General features: G+C 43.3%; 1 protein-coding gene across 2 annotated transcripts in view; it reads right to left on the bottom strand.

Annotated features, from left to right (window-relative positions):
* Positions 1-15,487, bottom strand: part of PLEKHG1 (pleckstrin homology and RhoGEF domain containing G1) — a 61,438-nt gene that overhangs the window by 18,926 nt on the left and 27,025 nt on the right. For both annotated transcript variants that reach the window (XM_055000877.1, XM_055000868.1), the window contains exons 4-9: positions 15,109-15,155; positions 14,381-14,531; positions 12,658-12,789; positions 9,056-9,238; positions 8,789-8,884; positions 8,464-8,550 (exon numbers count right to left, since the gene is read on the bottom strand). In XM_055000877.1, coding sequence (XP_054856852.1) covers positions 8,464-8,550; positions 8,789-8,884; positions 9,056-9,238; positions 12,658-12,789; positions 14,381-14,531; positions 15,109-15,155 — 696 coding nt within the window. The remainder of the gene's footprint in view (positions 1-8,463; positions 8,551-8,788; positions 8,885-9,055; positions 9,239-12,657; positions 12,790-14,380; positions 14,532-15,108; positions 15,156-15,487) is intronic.

Raw genomic sequence — 15,487 nt, 5'->3', positions numbered from 1 at the left:
CTTTTAAAATACAACTCCTGCCGAGTCTTCACCTCCTTTTCACTAGTCTGTTGCAGTTTAAAAATCTACTTTCTTTCCTCTCTGTTTTTATCAATCTGTCCCGTTTCAAGAGATAGCGATCTTTACCTTCTCTTCAACTTTCTCGGGTTGTAATCGCTGTTTCGATCTTAAATTCTCCTCTCGACTTCCCTCCCCGATCGAAGCTTGGGTATGTAGGTCTTATGCCAGCCGAATTGGCCCCAGAACTGCCGCAGAGATTATAGCCGACCCGTCGCAAGGTGGGACCTCAAGGATTGGGGGGGAGACTCCTTGAGTAGAGCCCCCCCTCATCCGAGATCTAGCTCACCCTAGGGTCTTGAGCGTTCTTTGCCTGCTCCCCGCCTGAGAGCAGTCGGCCGCGGGTTATTTTCACCCCTCCGGCCGGTTAAAACGGCAGTCCGGTCAGCTCCGCAAATGGAGCTGCGTTAGACCTCCATGAATCCCAAACCGGAAGTCCACCCCAACAATGTTATTGAGCAACAAATCCACTAATCCTACATCCAACAACTTCTGTACCCCCTCCCCATAGAACTGAACTCCAGCTAACTCAGCTAGAAACTTCAAGTTCTCCCTTTTCAACTGCAAATTAAGAAATGATGCAGATTTTACAGCAGCAGCAAGACTTTTGTATGCGCAGAAATGGAAGACACAAGAAATACCAACTGTAGAAGACTGGATTTACAAATTGCTGTATATGGCAGAAATGGACAAAATGACAAGGAAACTCAAAGATCTTGACCTAGGACAATATATTGTTGATTGGGGAAAACTGAAACAATTTTTGGAAAAGAAGTGGGATGTAAAAGGAGAACTGTGGCAGTTTGAAAATTTTTAAAGAACTATGTTGCAATGGGAAGAGAGAAGGGATCTTACCATCTAGGGGGAATGTAATTATAATATAAGCTAATATAATATTTAAGGGGACTTTACATTGAGTATATGGGATAACGAGAAGGGGTAAGCAGATATCTCAATGAGGTATACTATATATGATATATAACATAAAATAGCAGGTTAGTGGATCAGATTCTACATTATAACATAATATGTGGTTGTGCTATGTGGTGTTGTGTGCTGTGCTACATTGGTGGCATAGCATACAACATATATATATAATATATTATTGTGATATATACTATATTGATAGTGTATTTGATGGAGTATATGCTTAAAAGAAAAGAAATAGAATAAGTTTAAAGTAAGAGATAGGGCGATCCCTGCTATATATTATATTATATTGGTATGTTATATTGATATGAGATATACTATATTGATAGTAGGTTTGATGGAGTTTATGTAAAAGAATAAGAATGTGCTTAGAATAAGAGATATTATGATTTAAAGTTGGTAGGAAAATATAAATGAAATAGATTTAAGTAATAAGAAGGGTTAAGGGTTGGAAAGCTGTTGGAAGTCAATAGGGAGGGGGGAGGAAAAGGGTGGGGGACAGAGCAAGGGCAAAAAGTGGGATTATTTGTGTTAAATTCGGAAAATTTTCTTTTGTTTTTCCACTCACTAATAAAATTTTATTAAAAAAAAAAAGAAATGATGCAGATTTTAAAAGATGATATAGTGATAATAAAAACTATATTAAGAAGAAAAAAGTGATTGGAACAGCTATCACTGCACTGCCCAGATGTTGCAAGTAATGTGAAAAATAGTGCTATTTTATTGGCACATTGTGGTGCCAATTAAAAGAAAGAAAGCTGTGTTGCACAGCTTGGAGGCTGCAGATAACAGGAGGGAGGATTTAAGAGATGGTATCAGCATTCCCTGAGGTAGGATAGCTTCCAGGACTACTGGTGGGCCTAGTGTTGCCAGGTCCCCTCACACTCCTGGCAGAGGGGGGGCTGATACTAATCTTTTCCCTCCTGTTTGTGTGTACACTGACTCCCAGGGTGGCATGATGTCGTCACTTCTGGGAGTGATACTGTTGCACTGCCCTGGGAGTGCACCCAGGAGGGCTGCTCCCCCGCCTTTCTCCCCTGTCAACAAGGTGAGTGGTGGCAAAGGGTGGGAGCAGGAGATCCCCCACTCCCACTGGGGGAACCTGACAGCCTAAGGTGAGCCCCACCGCTGCTGGCCCCTCCCTATTAGTGTGCACTGACTCCACTCACTTCCCTGTGAATGCTCCTTGATTAGTGTTGGGAGTTGGAGATCTACATTCTGGTTATTATACGGTTAACACATTTGTTTTGATCCTGAGAGACCTAACCCGGAAGTATAACCTGTCTTAAAGCCAATCCTGTTTAGAAGCTATAAAAGGGTTCATTACCAGCTAGACACTGTTCGCAGGTGCAGATGTAAATGTGCAGCCTCGCTACGGTAGAGTTTCGTTACTTTCATTATCTGATTGCTAGCTACTAGTTGTATGTATGATTTCACTTGTTTATTGACTTACCTATTTTTACAGCTATAAAGATTATTTTCCCATTAAACGGCTCCTCTTTCCCTGACTCTTCCTTTTATCCCACAATTGGGAGGACTCGTAAGCAAGCGGAAGAAGAACTAGGGTTGCCATCCAACCTGCTGGGGAGAGAGCTCTCCAGCCCCAGCTCCCATTGGCTGCTACTGCTCTAGCAGCTGGTGGTAGAAAAAGTAAATATAGCCATCAGCATGACACTATTGCATCAGTGGAAACACTCCGAAGTAACTTTACACTGTTCTATGAATCAGTGGAAAGTCTTGGGTAACCATGACATTTCTGGTGGTTTCTAGAGCATAGTGCTCTCACTTCCAGGTGTTCTCTGGAAGTGATGTAAGACTGTCACACGAATGGTGTGTCCCCCCCCCATGTTCCTGCCCCCTGGACTCCTGCTGGTTGCCAGTCACTGGCTGGCAGCCTTAGGAAAGATGCACAGGCACACAGAGGCTACGTGGGTGGGTGGAATGGAAGGGAGGTGTAAGTAGGGCACTTGGTAGAGGAGGGCCCATGGACATTCTCTGCCCAGGGCACTTGAACACTTGGAATTGACCCTGGGAAGATTTATCAGAAGAACAGGGATTTACTTAAAGAAGCATCTCCAATCTAAAGCCACAGCAGACCTTCAAACACCTCCAAATGAACTGTATCAAATAAGTAATTTTAAGAATATGAAATGGCAAAGATCATCCATACCAAAGGCTTGTGCTACTATTCCACAGCAACAGGGAAAAAAGCAGCTGAGAAATATGGGGAAATGCAGACCTGCATATGATTACTGAGGTCATTTAGAACCAGCATCATAACTGAATGTATGTTCATTTCATTACAACTGTAACCACCCCAAGATAGCATACAATTAATCACTTCTGCACACCTAGAGAAACAGCTCAGATATTTTCCCACTAGATGTCGCACATGCTCAACTTTAACTATGAATGAGACTAAAGAGTTCAGCCTCAGAAAAGCAGAACTGCCCAAATCTGGTGCTACAATTACTTCACTGACAGCTCCCTTTTGCCCTCCAAGCACAAGCTTTCTCTTTCTTGAAAAGTATAATTCTGGTTTTAGTTCATGATTCTTCCAAATATTCATGCCATAATATATTTTTGAGCCTTTATAGGCTCAAAATATAGTTGCTTGAGCAGTGTTATTTCAGTATAATATTAGTAAAGGGATTAATACTAAATTCTCTTTACATCAGTTCTATAAATGCAAGTACATCTGCTATCATTTCTATGCCCATTCCACTCTGACTGGAGATAGAAGTATAAACATATTCTTCAGCTTGAGATCCTATGAAGATGCCTGAAAGCTGCTTTAGTAGATTACATTGTTATCTACAGTTACAGAGAAATGCAGTTACATAAAAGACGCAGAAAATATCAAGCAGCGGACTGAGATAATAGGAATGTGGTAGATTCATACAAACTCATCTTAAATGGCCTACAGTCTATGGAGTAAAGAATGACATTCCCTCAGAGTGAGCCTAACACTATACACACCTGTAAATTTCAGAAGCAGAGTAGAGCCATAATTCTCAGAATCATATTTGAGCAAGATCTGTACTTGACATTAGGTTTGTCTCCATAGCTTTTTTCAAAAAGAAGCAATGTTTTTAGGGCTACTCTCCCATCAACAGACACCAGCAATCCTTGATGTGACATGTTCAAACAAGTCAAATCAACCATTTGGGTTTGGTTGGCTATATATATTATGATCACTACAATTCTGCACCAAAAATAATGTTTCTCTTCTCAAACGTTTATAATCCAAATAAGACAAAGAATCTGAACCTCATGCAATTATTCACAAGATTAACAACTAAATGGAGTAGTTTATAATTCAATTCAAGAGAGCTGAACTTTCAGGAAAATTAAACAAGTTCCAATCCAAATCACCTATGAATGTGCTGCATCTCATATCCCCTCACCCCGTCCATAAGGTTGGATTAAAAAAAAAAGTTATGAAAAAAGACAAGACTTTATCTCAAGGTGGTTATGAGGAATGATAGGAATTGTGAAGGTACGTCGCTTACAAAAATGCTTTTGAACAAAACAGTAAACTCAGTATACGAGCTGCAGAAAAGTAACTAAACAAGATGAAGAAAGCAAAATGTTGGGACAAACGTACACACCTCAGAACCGGTTCCAGGTTTTCGTGGGCCCTGGGTGACAGTGTATAGCCTTTCCTCTCTGGTATGGCTGTTTTCTCCTCATCCATTTGGTCCCTCCCCTTAGGCTCTTTAACCACATACTTTAAGCCAGTTAGCAACAGAGTCATGGTTCTCCAGGCAGTAGACAGTCAATCTCCTTTCCTGCAGTCCTTGGGACCAGGAAGGTGATCTGCTCATGATGCCATCAAAATCCCTGACTATGAAGAGTACCACCAAAGTCGCCAATGCGCTTGGTGAGCACTCTTTGGAATGACACCAGGCCAAAAGGCTCATCATAAATGTTGTCCCATCTCTGAAAACTGAAGAACACGCCTGCAAGCCTCATGAAAGGGATTGTACAGATACATTTTCAACAAAACCATCAGGACTAGGAAATCTCCCTTGCTGACTGCTGCTATGAGGATCTGAATGTCTCCATCTGGAACTTCCACTGTTTTATTGTTCAATTGAGCCACTTTGGTTCTAGGCTGGCTCTCCCATCTCTCTTCTCATTTTGGGACAATAAAAGGATGGAGTATAACTCCTTGATGGTTGTTGATTTACCTGGACAGGTGTGATTGTCTCTATGCTCATTAGATGTTGTGTTGTTTACTGTAATAGCTGGTGTTTAATCACAAACCAAGATAAACCTGTCTCTCAGGCTTTTTAATGATTCTGGAGATTGTAACCAACATTCAGCAATCCAATGCTAAGCTTTATCATGTTGGGGCAGACCACTGGGCCTGGCCTCCCAACCCAAGAAAAGTCATGTTGGGAGCCCAGGTCCAGTGGTCTGCCCCAACCCCGATGTGGCTCCTTGCTTTCTCTACACTTGGAGTGTGAAAGATCTTACAGAGGTGGCTCTGTTTCTGGATGGTTGCTCCTGTCACACCTGAAAGAAATCTGTCTGCAATTAGATCAATTTGAATGAAAGAGACAAACTTCTTGATGTTTTTGGCTTCTTGATGCCTGGTCAGAAATACGTCTTAATTCTTGGACTCTATAAGGAGTTTGTCCAAAGATAGCCCAAAAAAGAGTTTGCCCTTCTAACAAGAGTGGCCTATAGCCAGACTAGAATGATTTCTGATGCCCCCTTCTCAGCATCTAGGCCAAAATTATGCTGACATACATATTACAGGCCAGAGATCCCCAATCTTTTTGAGCCTGTGGGCACATTTGGAGCTCTGACACAGTGTGGTGGGTGCAGTAACAAAATGGCTGCTACAGGAGGCCGAGCCAGCCACAAAATGGCTACTACAGCTTACCTTGGGTCACACAGTGAAGATCCTTGTGCTGTGGAAGCAGCTTCTGTCAAAGCAGTGTTTTTAAAAATCTGCACAGCCAGTCAAATCTCCAATAGTCAATAAGAAGCCATGCTTGGCAAAAGCCACACCTAGCCATATCCACTTTCTAAAAACACTTGGCGGGCAGCAGGAAAGGTGTTGGCTGGTGCAATGGTGCCCATGGGCACCAAGTTGGGGACCCCTGCTTTGGGCCATGTCTCAAGCAGACTGCTGGATTGCATCCAAAAAGGTATCTGCCCCAAAGGAACCATTTAGGTCATATTTTTAAATTCATCCTCCAGGTTTTAGGAAAATCTGAGTTAACAAGCACCAAAGACAGATCCTTCTGCCTGAGCAAACAGGGAGCTAGTGGAGGGTAGAATCATAGAATCACAAGGTTGGAAGGAACCTCTAGGGTCATCTAGTCCAACCCCCTGCACAATGAAGGAATTCACAAATACCTCCCCCCCCCACACACACCCAGTGACTCTTGCTCCATGCCCAGAGGATGGCAAAACACTGTCAGGATCCCTAGTCAAACTGGCCTGGGGAAAACTGCTACCCTGACCCCAAGGTGGTGAGCAGCCTTATCCTGAGCATGTAAGAAGGGGCATGTGAAAAGGGATAATTCCACAGCAGAAGCCTTTCTGAATGCCAGGTTTACCACAGGAATCTTGTAGGAGGTCCTCTTAGACTGTCAGAAAAACCAGCAAAGAGACAAAGCCTGCAACAGAAACATGCATCGCATGGATGCATAAACAACACTGCTACCAGGAGATATAAGGAAAAGAACTGGGACCTTAGGTGGTGATGGGCCTTAAACAGCAGGCACATCCTATTCTGCCTTGATCATTTTGCTGAAAAAACAGAAGAAAGGACAGAAAAATCTGAATTCTGATACCCCTCTGCAGAGAGACTCACCTGAAACCAGGTGACTGGGCATCCTCCTATGAACAAGTCTGACCCCCAACCCACTTGCCACTAAGGCTTAGGAAGGGGCCTCCAATGTCTCCGGCTATCTGCCACTGCATTTTGCCCTGCTCAGGAATGTTTGCTACTTGATCCATCTTTTTCCTTGGGTGAGAGGAGGGGAGGCCTGCTTGGTGAAGCAGAACTGCAGCAAGGCATATTTCACTTTCTAAGAGTTATAGTGTTAGCATGAACAGAAACCATTTGTGGCAGCCAGTTGCATTGCGTGGGCAATAAACTTGAGCTAACTGCTTGGAAGGCAGTCACAGCCACTCAGCATTACCTACCTGACAGGGTTGTTTTGAGGATAAAATGGAGGGGAGGTGTCCCCCCCGTGGGAAAAGGTGGGGTATAATAAAATAAAATAGGCAGCTTTTTAAAAAAAATTAAACATGGGTCCCACTTCAGGGTCTTCCGTGAAGCTTGCTAGGATGCTGCAATTGGAAGATTTAGCCTCCTTGGCCATCAGCCTGGCCTCAGATAAGTGTGGTAAGGGGGGAGGGCACACCCTTCTTATGTCAATAACAGAGCTCCTAAGGAGCCTTCCTGTAGTTCCTTCCAGTGGGGGTTGGGGCCCCCAAAAGACATGGCTGGGACTCTTTAGAGGGAGAAGGAAGTACTAAACTTGTTCTTACACCATTTAACTGTCAAACAGCTCCAGGTTCCTGCAAAAATCACAACTCATGGGAGCCCTCCACACATTTCCAACTACCACGCATGGGGGGTGGAGGGTGTGTCAAACATCTTCAACTTGTCCTCCCCCTAGTAATGAATTGCTGCCTCTGGCAAAACCATTCCTCTTGCCTCCACTGACAGCAGGGCTTAGGTGCACCTATAAACAAAGCTGGCCCCCAAAACTGCTCACCGCCGTGGGAATGGGCCTTAGGAAGGTGCCTCTGATGCCTCCAGCCTTGTACTGTTGACAATGTGGCTCACAGCAGCCTCTGGAGTTGAGACACTGTGGCCATCCCCTTCTGAGAAAGGGCTGTCTTCCTCTCTCTCACACACACATATGTTTTCCCATTAATGGCCAGAGAATGCGGGTAGAGGTCAGAATGTTACCAGAGGAGATGGCTGCCTCCAGGTTTCAGGCCCTGGCAGACACCTTTAAGCCCCACTTTTTTCCTTAGGGAAGTGGGGAAAGTGAAGAGGAAAGAAAGGAAAATCCTAAAACTGAGACATTAGAGTCTCACAGCACCCTGCCAGATAGGGACAAACTGGAATAGGAATCTTCTCAGAAAAAACTCATGACCCTGCCTGTTCAGGAGGAGATGCTTCTCCCAGCTTTCTAGACTGTAGCACTCAAGGAACTACTGGAGAATGATGTGGAGAATGCACCCACATACTTTAAAAGACCATGAACATGCACGTCCTCAAGCACAGATACAAGGCCAATTCCTCTCCTTGTTGTAAGCCAACTGATTAAGCAAGACACGTTCCAACTATGTTAGAGGACTGCAACGTCCACGGAGCTGCCTTCATGAAGCCAGACACAGCAATCCAAAGGAAGGAGTCTCATGCAAAGAGCTAGAATAAAAGTATGAGGAAAAATCCATACCTTACAAAAAACAATTACCTTGACTGGAAATATTTACCTTAGCTGGAATTTTGGCAGGGTGATTTTCTAGAATTAATCTCTTCAAGTGAAGAATCCAAAGGCGTTTATCTTGCTGTGATTTAGCCTGTTGCAAAAATTAAAAGATGCAAAATACAAAAAATGTCAAGGATGATGGTAGTCATTAACAGAGGTCATATTTTGCCAGAAACACTGGCAGAGTACTGAAGAGGATCTAACTGCCAGTGATCCCCGCTGAGATATGGTACAATGGTGGCAGCTGTTCACAGGATACCAGCGTGGGATGTCTTGTCCTTAGTGGCATGTTTCAGAACACACTTGGCATAATGTAATTTTTAAAATACCTGAACTGTGTGCTGCATCTTAGGATTTTTGTAGTGGAAGACACTGAAGCTAAGAGGTTCCTTTGGTATCACTTCCACTAGCATGAGGTTACCACACTGCAACAGAGAAAAGGGAACTATGAAAGAAAAACTGGTCATCTGGTCATCTCAGTTCAAATACATGTATCTACTACTTCTCCATTAAGCATTTATAAACATACAGACTCTTTCTTCTGCTGTCAAACATGCTGCTTCTTACCCTTCCCTCAGTTAGTACAATTGGCATACCAAGATATGTGCTTTGTAGGTAAACATCTCTTCCCGCTTCTTTGTAATAAGCAGCAGTTTGTCAAAGAGGAACAGCGTTCGCTCATTTTTCGCTCCCTGGATACGAAATGTTCCTTCTAAAACCAGCTCTCCATAGCTTGTAAGATCTGGTCCTTTCCAGTTAGTGAGTAAACTTTGTATTTCCTGCAAGAGGGGGAATAGCAAGCACATTAAATATACTGTTTCATGGTATAGCTTCATGTGGCAAACCTCACAGAATGATCCAGCAATTCCTTCAGTATTTTAGAAAGTAGTCAGGTAGTTTATATGGCAGTAGGTGTCCTTAAGGTATACTAACCCTAAGCTGTACAGGACTTTAAAGGTTAATACCAGCACCTTGAGTTGGGCCCAGAAGCAAACTGGGAACCAGTGTAGATGGAACAAGACTGGAGTGTACCAGCTGTAACTTCCAGACAGTCAGTTTGGTGTAGTGGTTAAGAGCACGGGACTCTAATCTGGCGAGCCAGGTTTGATTCCCCACTCCTCCACTTGAAGCCAGCTGGGTGACCTTGGGCTAGTCACAGTTCTCTGGAGCCCTCTCAGCCCCACCCACCTCACAGGGTGTTTGTTGTGGGGATAATGATGACATAGTTGTTGTGGGTTTTCCGGGCTGTATTGCCGTGGTCTTGGCATTGTAGTTCCTGACGTTTCGCCAGCAGCTGTGGCTGGTATCTTCAGAGGTGTAGCACCAAAAGACAGAGATCTCTCAGTGTCACAGTGACACTGTGAGATCTCTGTCTTTTGGTGCTACACCTCTGAAGATGCCAGCCACAGCTGCTGGCGAAACGTCAGGAACTACAATGCCAAGACCACGGCAATACAGCCCGGAAAACCCACAACAACCATCGTTCGTGAAAGCCTTCGACAATACATCAATGATGACATACATCAATACATCAATGATGACATACTTTGTAAACCACTCTGAGTGGGCATTAAGTTGTCCTGAAGGGCGGTATATAAATTGAATGTTGTTGTTGTTGTTATTCATAGGCAGCCCCATGCAAAGCACTGCAATCATCTAATGTAGATTTTACCTGGGCTTACACCACACTAGCAAAATCTGCTCAGGAATGCCTGAAGATGGTAAAATGCAGCAATGGCCACTGTTGCCAAATGTTTATCCAATAAGAGGCTCAAGGCTGGCAGCACCACCAGGCTATGGACCTCCTCCTTTAGGGGGAGTGCAACCCCATCCAGAACAGGAGACATCCCAATTTCTGGGTCACACTTTTCTCCCACCAGTAACATCTCCATTTTGTTAGGATTAAGTTTCAGTTTGTTAGCCCTCATCCATTCCAAAACAGCCTTCAGGCACATGTTCATGGTTTCCACAGCCTCCTTGGGATTTGCCGGAGGCCTGAGAAAGAGCTGAGAGTCATCTGCATAACCTCTCCCAGTGGCTTCACGCACATGATAAAAAGCAAGGGGATGAAATGGAACCTTATAAGACTCTGTATGCCAGAGGTCAAAGGGCGGAACAGCAGTCCCCCCACCACCACCTACTTTCAAGGTAGGACTGCAAAATGGTGCCTCCCAGTTCCAACCTAGAAAGGCAGTCTAGAAGGATACCATGATGAAAGGTATCAAAAGTTGCTAAGAGCTCCAGGAGAATTAACAAGGTTGCACTCACTCTGTCTATTTCCCAGCACAGGTCATTCACCAAGGCTACCAATGGCATTTCAGTCCCATAATCAGGCCTGAAACTAGTTTGGAATGGATCGAAATAATCTACTTAATTCAGAAATCCCTGAAGTTGCCCAGTCACCACTTGTTCAATCACCTTGCTCAAGAATGTAACATTTGATACTGAACGGTAGTTATACAACTCTCCAGAGTCCAGGTTTATTTAGGAGTGGATGTACTACTGCCCAATTCAAGGCAACTATCCTTTCTCTCAGGGAGGCATTTATTGTCTTCCAGGCCCAATCCCCCAGAATACCCCACCCAGCAGATTTAAGAAGCCAGGAGGGGCAATGGTTGAATTAGCAGGTGGTAAGTTCAAATTTCCATGAATCCTGTCCACATCCTCAGAGTGAACATGTTGAAAGGCATACCACATGACTGGAAAGCTGGCACCCTGGGACCATCCGATCCTGTCTCTGCTAATGCAGAATTCAAGTTGGAAAGGATGGAAGAGATTTTATTCACAAAGTGTTGAGCAAAATGATCACAGCAGGGCCGTTTCCACACGGCTTACCTTCCCTCGGAACGACCCGGAACATCGTGCAAAAAAACACGGAAGATCGTGTTTTCTCACTCGGGTCGTTCCAAGGGAAGGTAAGCCATATGGAAATGACCCAGGTTGCAGAGCAATCCGCCAGTCAGGGCACAGCAGTGTTGAGGGTTCCTTGGGAGAAGAGGACTCCTCAGGAGAAGAGGTGCCCAGGGCAGCTAACCCTGGACCAGGAACCAACAAGCAAGCAGACGGGCTGCAGGCTTGTCAGGAAAAACAGCCTGCAGCTGAGGCAGAGCCACGCTCTCCAGCCCTGAGGCAACAGGTGAATCCCAGTTGGCCATTCCTAGCCCTCCAGCATAACTTTTGGAGCCCTGGAGACAAAAGCCAAAGAGCAAGCCTGAAGGAGACACGGCAAAGCACACGCCTTCTGGCCCAAAGTCAGCAACTTGCTGATAGTGATGAGTAGCAGCTCAGGATCTCCCATAAGTGGCTGGCTGCAAGCCCAGCCCTCTGGTATCTAGTTATAAAATCCAGCTAGGGAAGAACATGAGGCATGGAAGCAGCAAGTCACCACCTCCTTGACTCTTGCATCAGATCCCTCCTTGTTTCCTGCAACTCCTTGGACCAGCCCTAACCCTGCTCTTTCCCAAACCCTGGAACTTGATTATGAACAACTCCTGGCATGTCTGATCTTGCTTTTCAGACTGATCCTTGGACTGGACTCTGAGCTTCCAACCTAGGACTGGACTTTGACTACACCGCTGGAACTAGCCTTCCTGTCTGCCCCTCCACACTCTGGCAACGCGGCTCATGTCGCCCCAGCCTGGAACCTGACTCCACCTCTTTTTGTAGGGAATCCAGTAAACCAAGGGGCTGCCCAGGATCTACAAGTCGAGAGAAGATACCTAGGAGAGATCATGTCAATTGCCCAAGTCATTTCCTGATTCTAAAGGTCAATCAGGGCATTGACAGGAGTGCTGATCATATCAACATAATGTTGTCTAATGCTATTTATTTCTACCCCTCCTTTCTCACCAATGGGGATCCAAACCAGCTGATATCATTCTCCTCTCCTCCATTTTATCCTCACAACAACCCTGTGAGGTAGGCTAGGTTGAGCGTGTGTGACAGGCTCAAGGTTATCCAGCAAGCTTCCGTGGCAGTGTGGATTCAAGCCTGGGTCCCCAGATCCAGTCCGACATTCTAACCAGTACACCACACTGAGATGTCAGTATACATCAAGATCAAATTCAACATTTGAGAAAAATACTTCAAAAAAGCAAGTAAAGGCATAAAAAAAATAATTTAAAATGCTGTTGCCAAATACATATAAAGCAAAAGCCAAGCAGAAATCTAAAATATTACAGAAGCATTTGCAACTCACTTGCAGCCTGATGGCATGTTCATGTTTCCTCTTCATATCATTAATATGCCATGCCACTCTCTGCATCGTATCTATGGCATCGAGTACCACATCATAACCTTCAGTGTCCTTGTCAAGGTGGTTTTCTATTTCCTTGTAAGAAAGCCAATAAAGAACAAAATAATTTATAAACTGCCAGAGGCTTGCAGCCGAAAGACTTGGCACGTAAAAAGCCAATAAATGAACAAAGTCTCTTTCAGCACATTACTACTGGTGACTGGCTCACTGCTTTTCCTTTTCCTCAGTGCTACTATTCAAGTTCTGCTTTTCAGAAAGCTAAGCAGGGCCAACTCTGCAATGAGGTAGTTGCCTCAGGCAGCAAACTTTGGACACAATGTCCCAGCCCCCTATCACTAGTTTCCTGTCTTGTCCACCCATCTCCGCCACCTTTGCCCAGAAGCCAGACCAGGTAATCCTGCTTGCTTCCTCACTTCCCCAGGTGTCTTGAAGAAGAGTGTAGCAACTGAACCAGGAGGCCTGTTGGGTCTCTGCTGGGTTGCCAAAAATGGAACAGCAAGCCATGAAAACTAAGTAAGATATCAACCAAAATTATCCAAATGAAATACTTAGAAGACCAGAGGTGATAGTGTTTGGAAAATATATATAATAAATCCTCAAAGGAATGTTTATGGCCAACAGGATTATAGAATGTTCTAATGCATTTTTTCAATGATATACCAAGGCTAGGTTGAGTAAACTTTAAAGAAACTCAGAGTGCTACACTTAAGCCTCAATGAGTGCTAGTAACTACATATCCAAAATTCCTATGTCCAGCAAGATTATCTCAGACCAATAAAGTGCTAGTGTGATTTGGCCTTTCACAGATAATACAATCAATATCATATATCGATATATGCAGGACTAGTTTGTGAAAAATACCAATCATTATAAAATTCATACAATAGAAATAGCCTTTAAAAGGAAATACAATATAAAGTACATTCAAAAGAAATTCAAGAACTGGCATGCTGCATTCAAAAGGGTCGAAACAGATCCTTGACGCCTTTTCAGGAAACAAATTTCCAAACATGACCACAACGGGTAATCCAGTGCATTTTTCTCCATTTCCAAATCCTTTTTCAGAGTAGTCACATAATAGCAGGAGCCTCTTGTCAGAGTATCACATCCTCAACTTCTCACCCAAAAGGTTCATTATACATTACAAAAGCCACAGTTTTGGCTGCATTTATTTACACTGTGTAATCTCAGTAATTCTCAGTGAGAAAAGTGGATTATAAACAATGTAAAATAAATAAAATAAATGTGCAACAGTACCACTTTTGAATTCAGATGGAGGAACTACATAAGCCCCACAACAAAACTTTCTGTTACTGGAAGAATAGCACTTCTAGGTACAGGGCCAAGCTAGAATGCGAACACTTCCAGCCACTTTTAATAGACAGGGCTTTTCAAATATGCAATGTTCAGGGAGCAGTGGGATGCTAGAAATTTTCATGATCATCCCTTGAGACCCCAAAAGACAGGTACTTTTCTCAGAAATTTCATTTCACTGCAACCATGCGAAAGTCAGTAATTGTTGTCATATGCAGAGAAGTAACAATACAATGAGAAATCCAGTGTGCTGTAAATGTTATGTATAAAACTCCAGTACTAATGAAGTACTGATAAAGAAAATGTAGAGTAGATGAAGATCCAAACAAGAAGAATTTAAATGACAACATACGTGCAGAAGTAGGTGATATTTGAGTATTCGCTGGACAGGTTTTAACAGATATGATCCCAAAGGTAGAGAATGTTGTAAAGCTTCTTGCTGTTCTCTGAAAAACTTTGCTAGAGATTTGTTCCTCATGCATTCTGTTAGTACAGCTACTGACCTGGAAGTATAACACAAAACTTTTTAAAGCTGTTCTCTAATCTTCTATTCATTATACAGAAAACCACAGCTTCAAGTCCATATATCTGGCAGCAGGGCAATCTCCTGCTTTGGACTACTGCAAGAGTCAGGCACTTGCTATGTGGAAATCACTTCAGTGCAGAGGATGAGTGAAAGCATCAAGCTTGACAACTGAACAACCTACATAGAGAGGAACGTGGTTATCATGCTTGATAGTTTCTGCCTGTTTTAGCCCCTTCTATCACAGCAAACACCTCTAGCACTGTCATTCTATGTCATTAAACAATGGTCACTTTTCAATAAACTTATGTGTGTGGATAGATTAATGTAGACGTATGATCAACTTTTCAGTGAACTACCCAAACAGCTATGGAAGGGGGTTCCTGCTTTCTAATACACAACAACATGCTGACTCCCCACTGTTAACAAACTTGCTAATTATTATATATATGTGTGGTGATTAGGTTAAGTGCATAAAATGACCACATTCCTTATGTTCAACTCTTTCCCAAAGTACAAAATGAAAAAGGGAGACAAAAAGAGAGAGAGACTCATACCTTGGATAATTGGTGCAATACTGTGTATATATGTGAAAATCTTCACTCTGTGTACAAAAAGGGGGGGAGAAGCTTATTTAGTATTTGCATTTATCACAGCTCCCTAGAAAGTCTGCAGCCTTTTGCTATCAACAATCTTTAAAATATCTCCAGCCTATAGATATGCTTCCTGAAAGGGGAAGCCTGTCCAGTTTCCTAAAGGTCATTCTTACAAGAATCTAGGCATTGGTGGCATTTACAAGTCTGTTTCAAAAATGTAGACACCTTATTGTTATTTACAATTCACTGCACTACTTATCTTATTCCAGAAACAGGAAGTCATATGTATTTACTGTTCCAAACCTAATGTAATTTTTTTCATAATTTTAAGACTTGGAGC

This window comes from Eublepharis macularius, chromosome 1 (genome assembly GCF_028583425.1).
Source record: "Eublepharis macularius isolate TG4126 chromosome 1, MPM_Emac_v1.0, whole genome shotgun sequence".
NCBI classification, from domain to species: domain Eukaryota; kingdom Metazoa; phylum Chordata; class Lepidosauria; order Squamata; family Eublepharidae; genus Eublepharis; species Eublepharis macularius.
The sequence above is the reverse complement of the archived record's forward strand: the minus strand, read 5'-3'. Positions and strand labels throughout refer to the sequence as shown.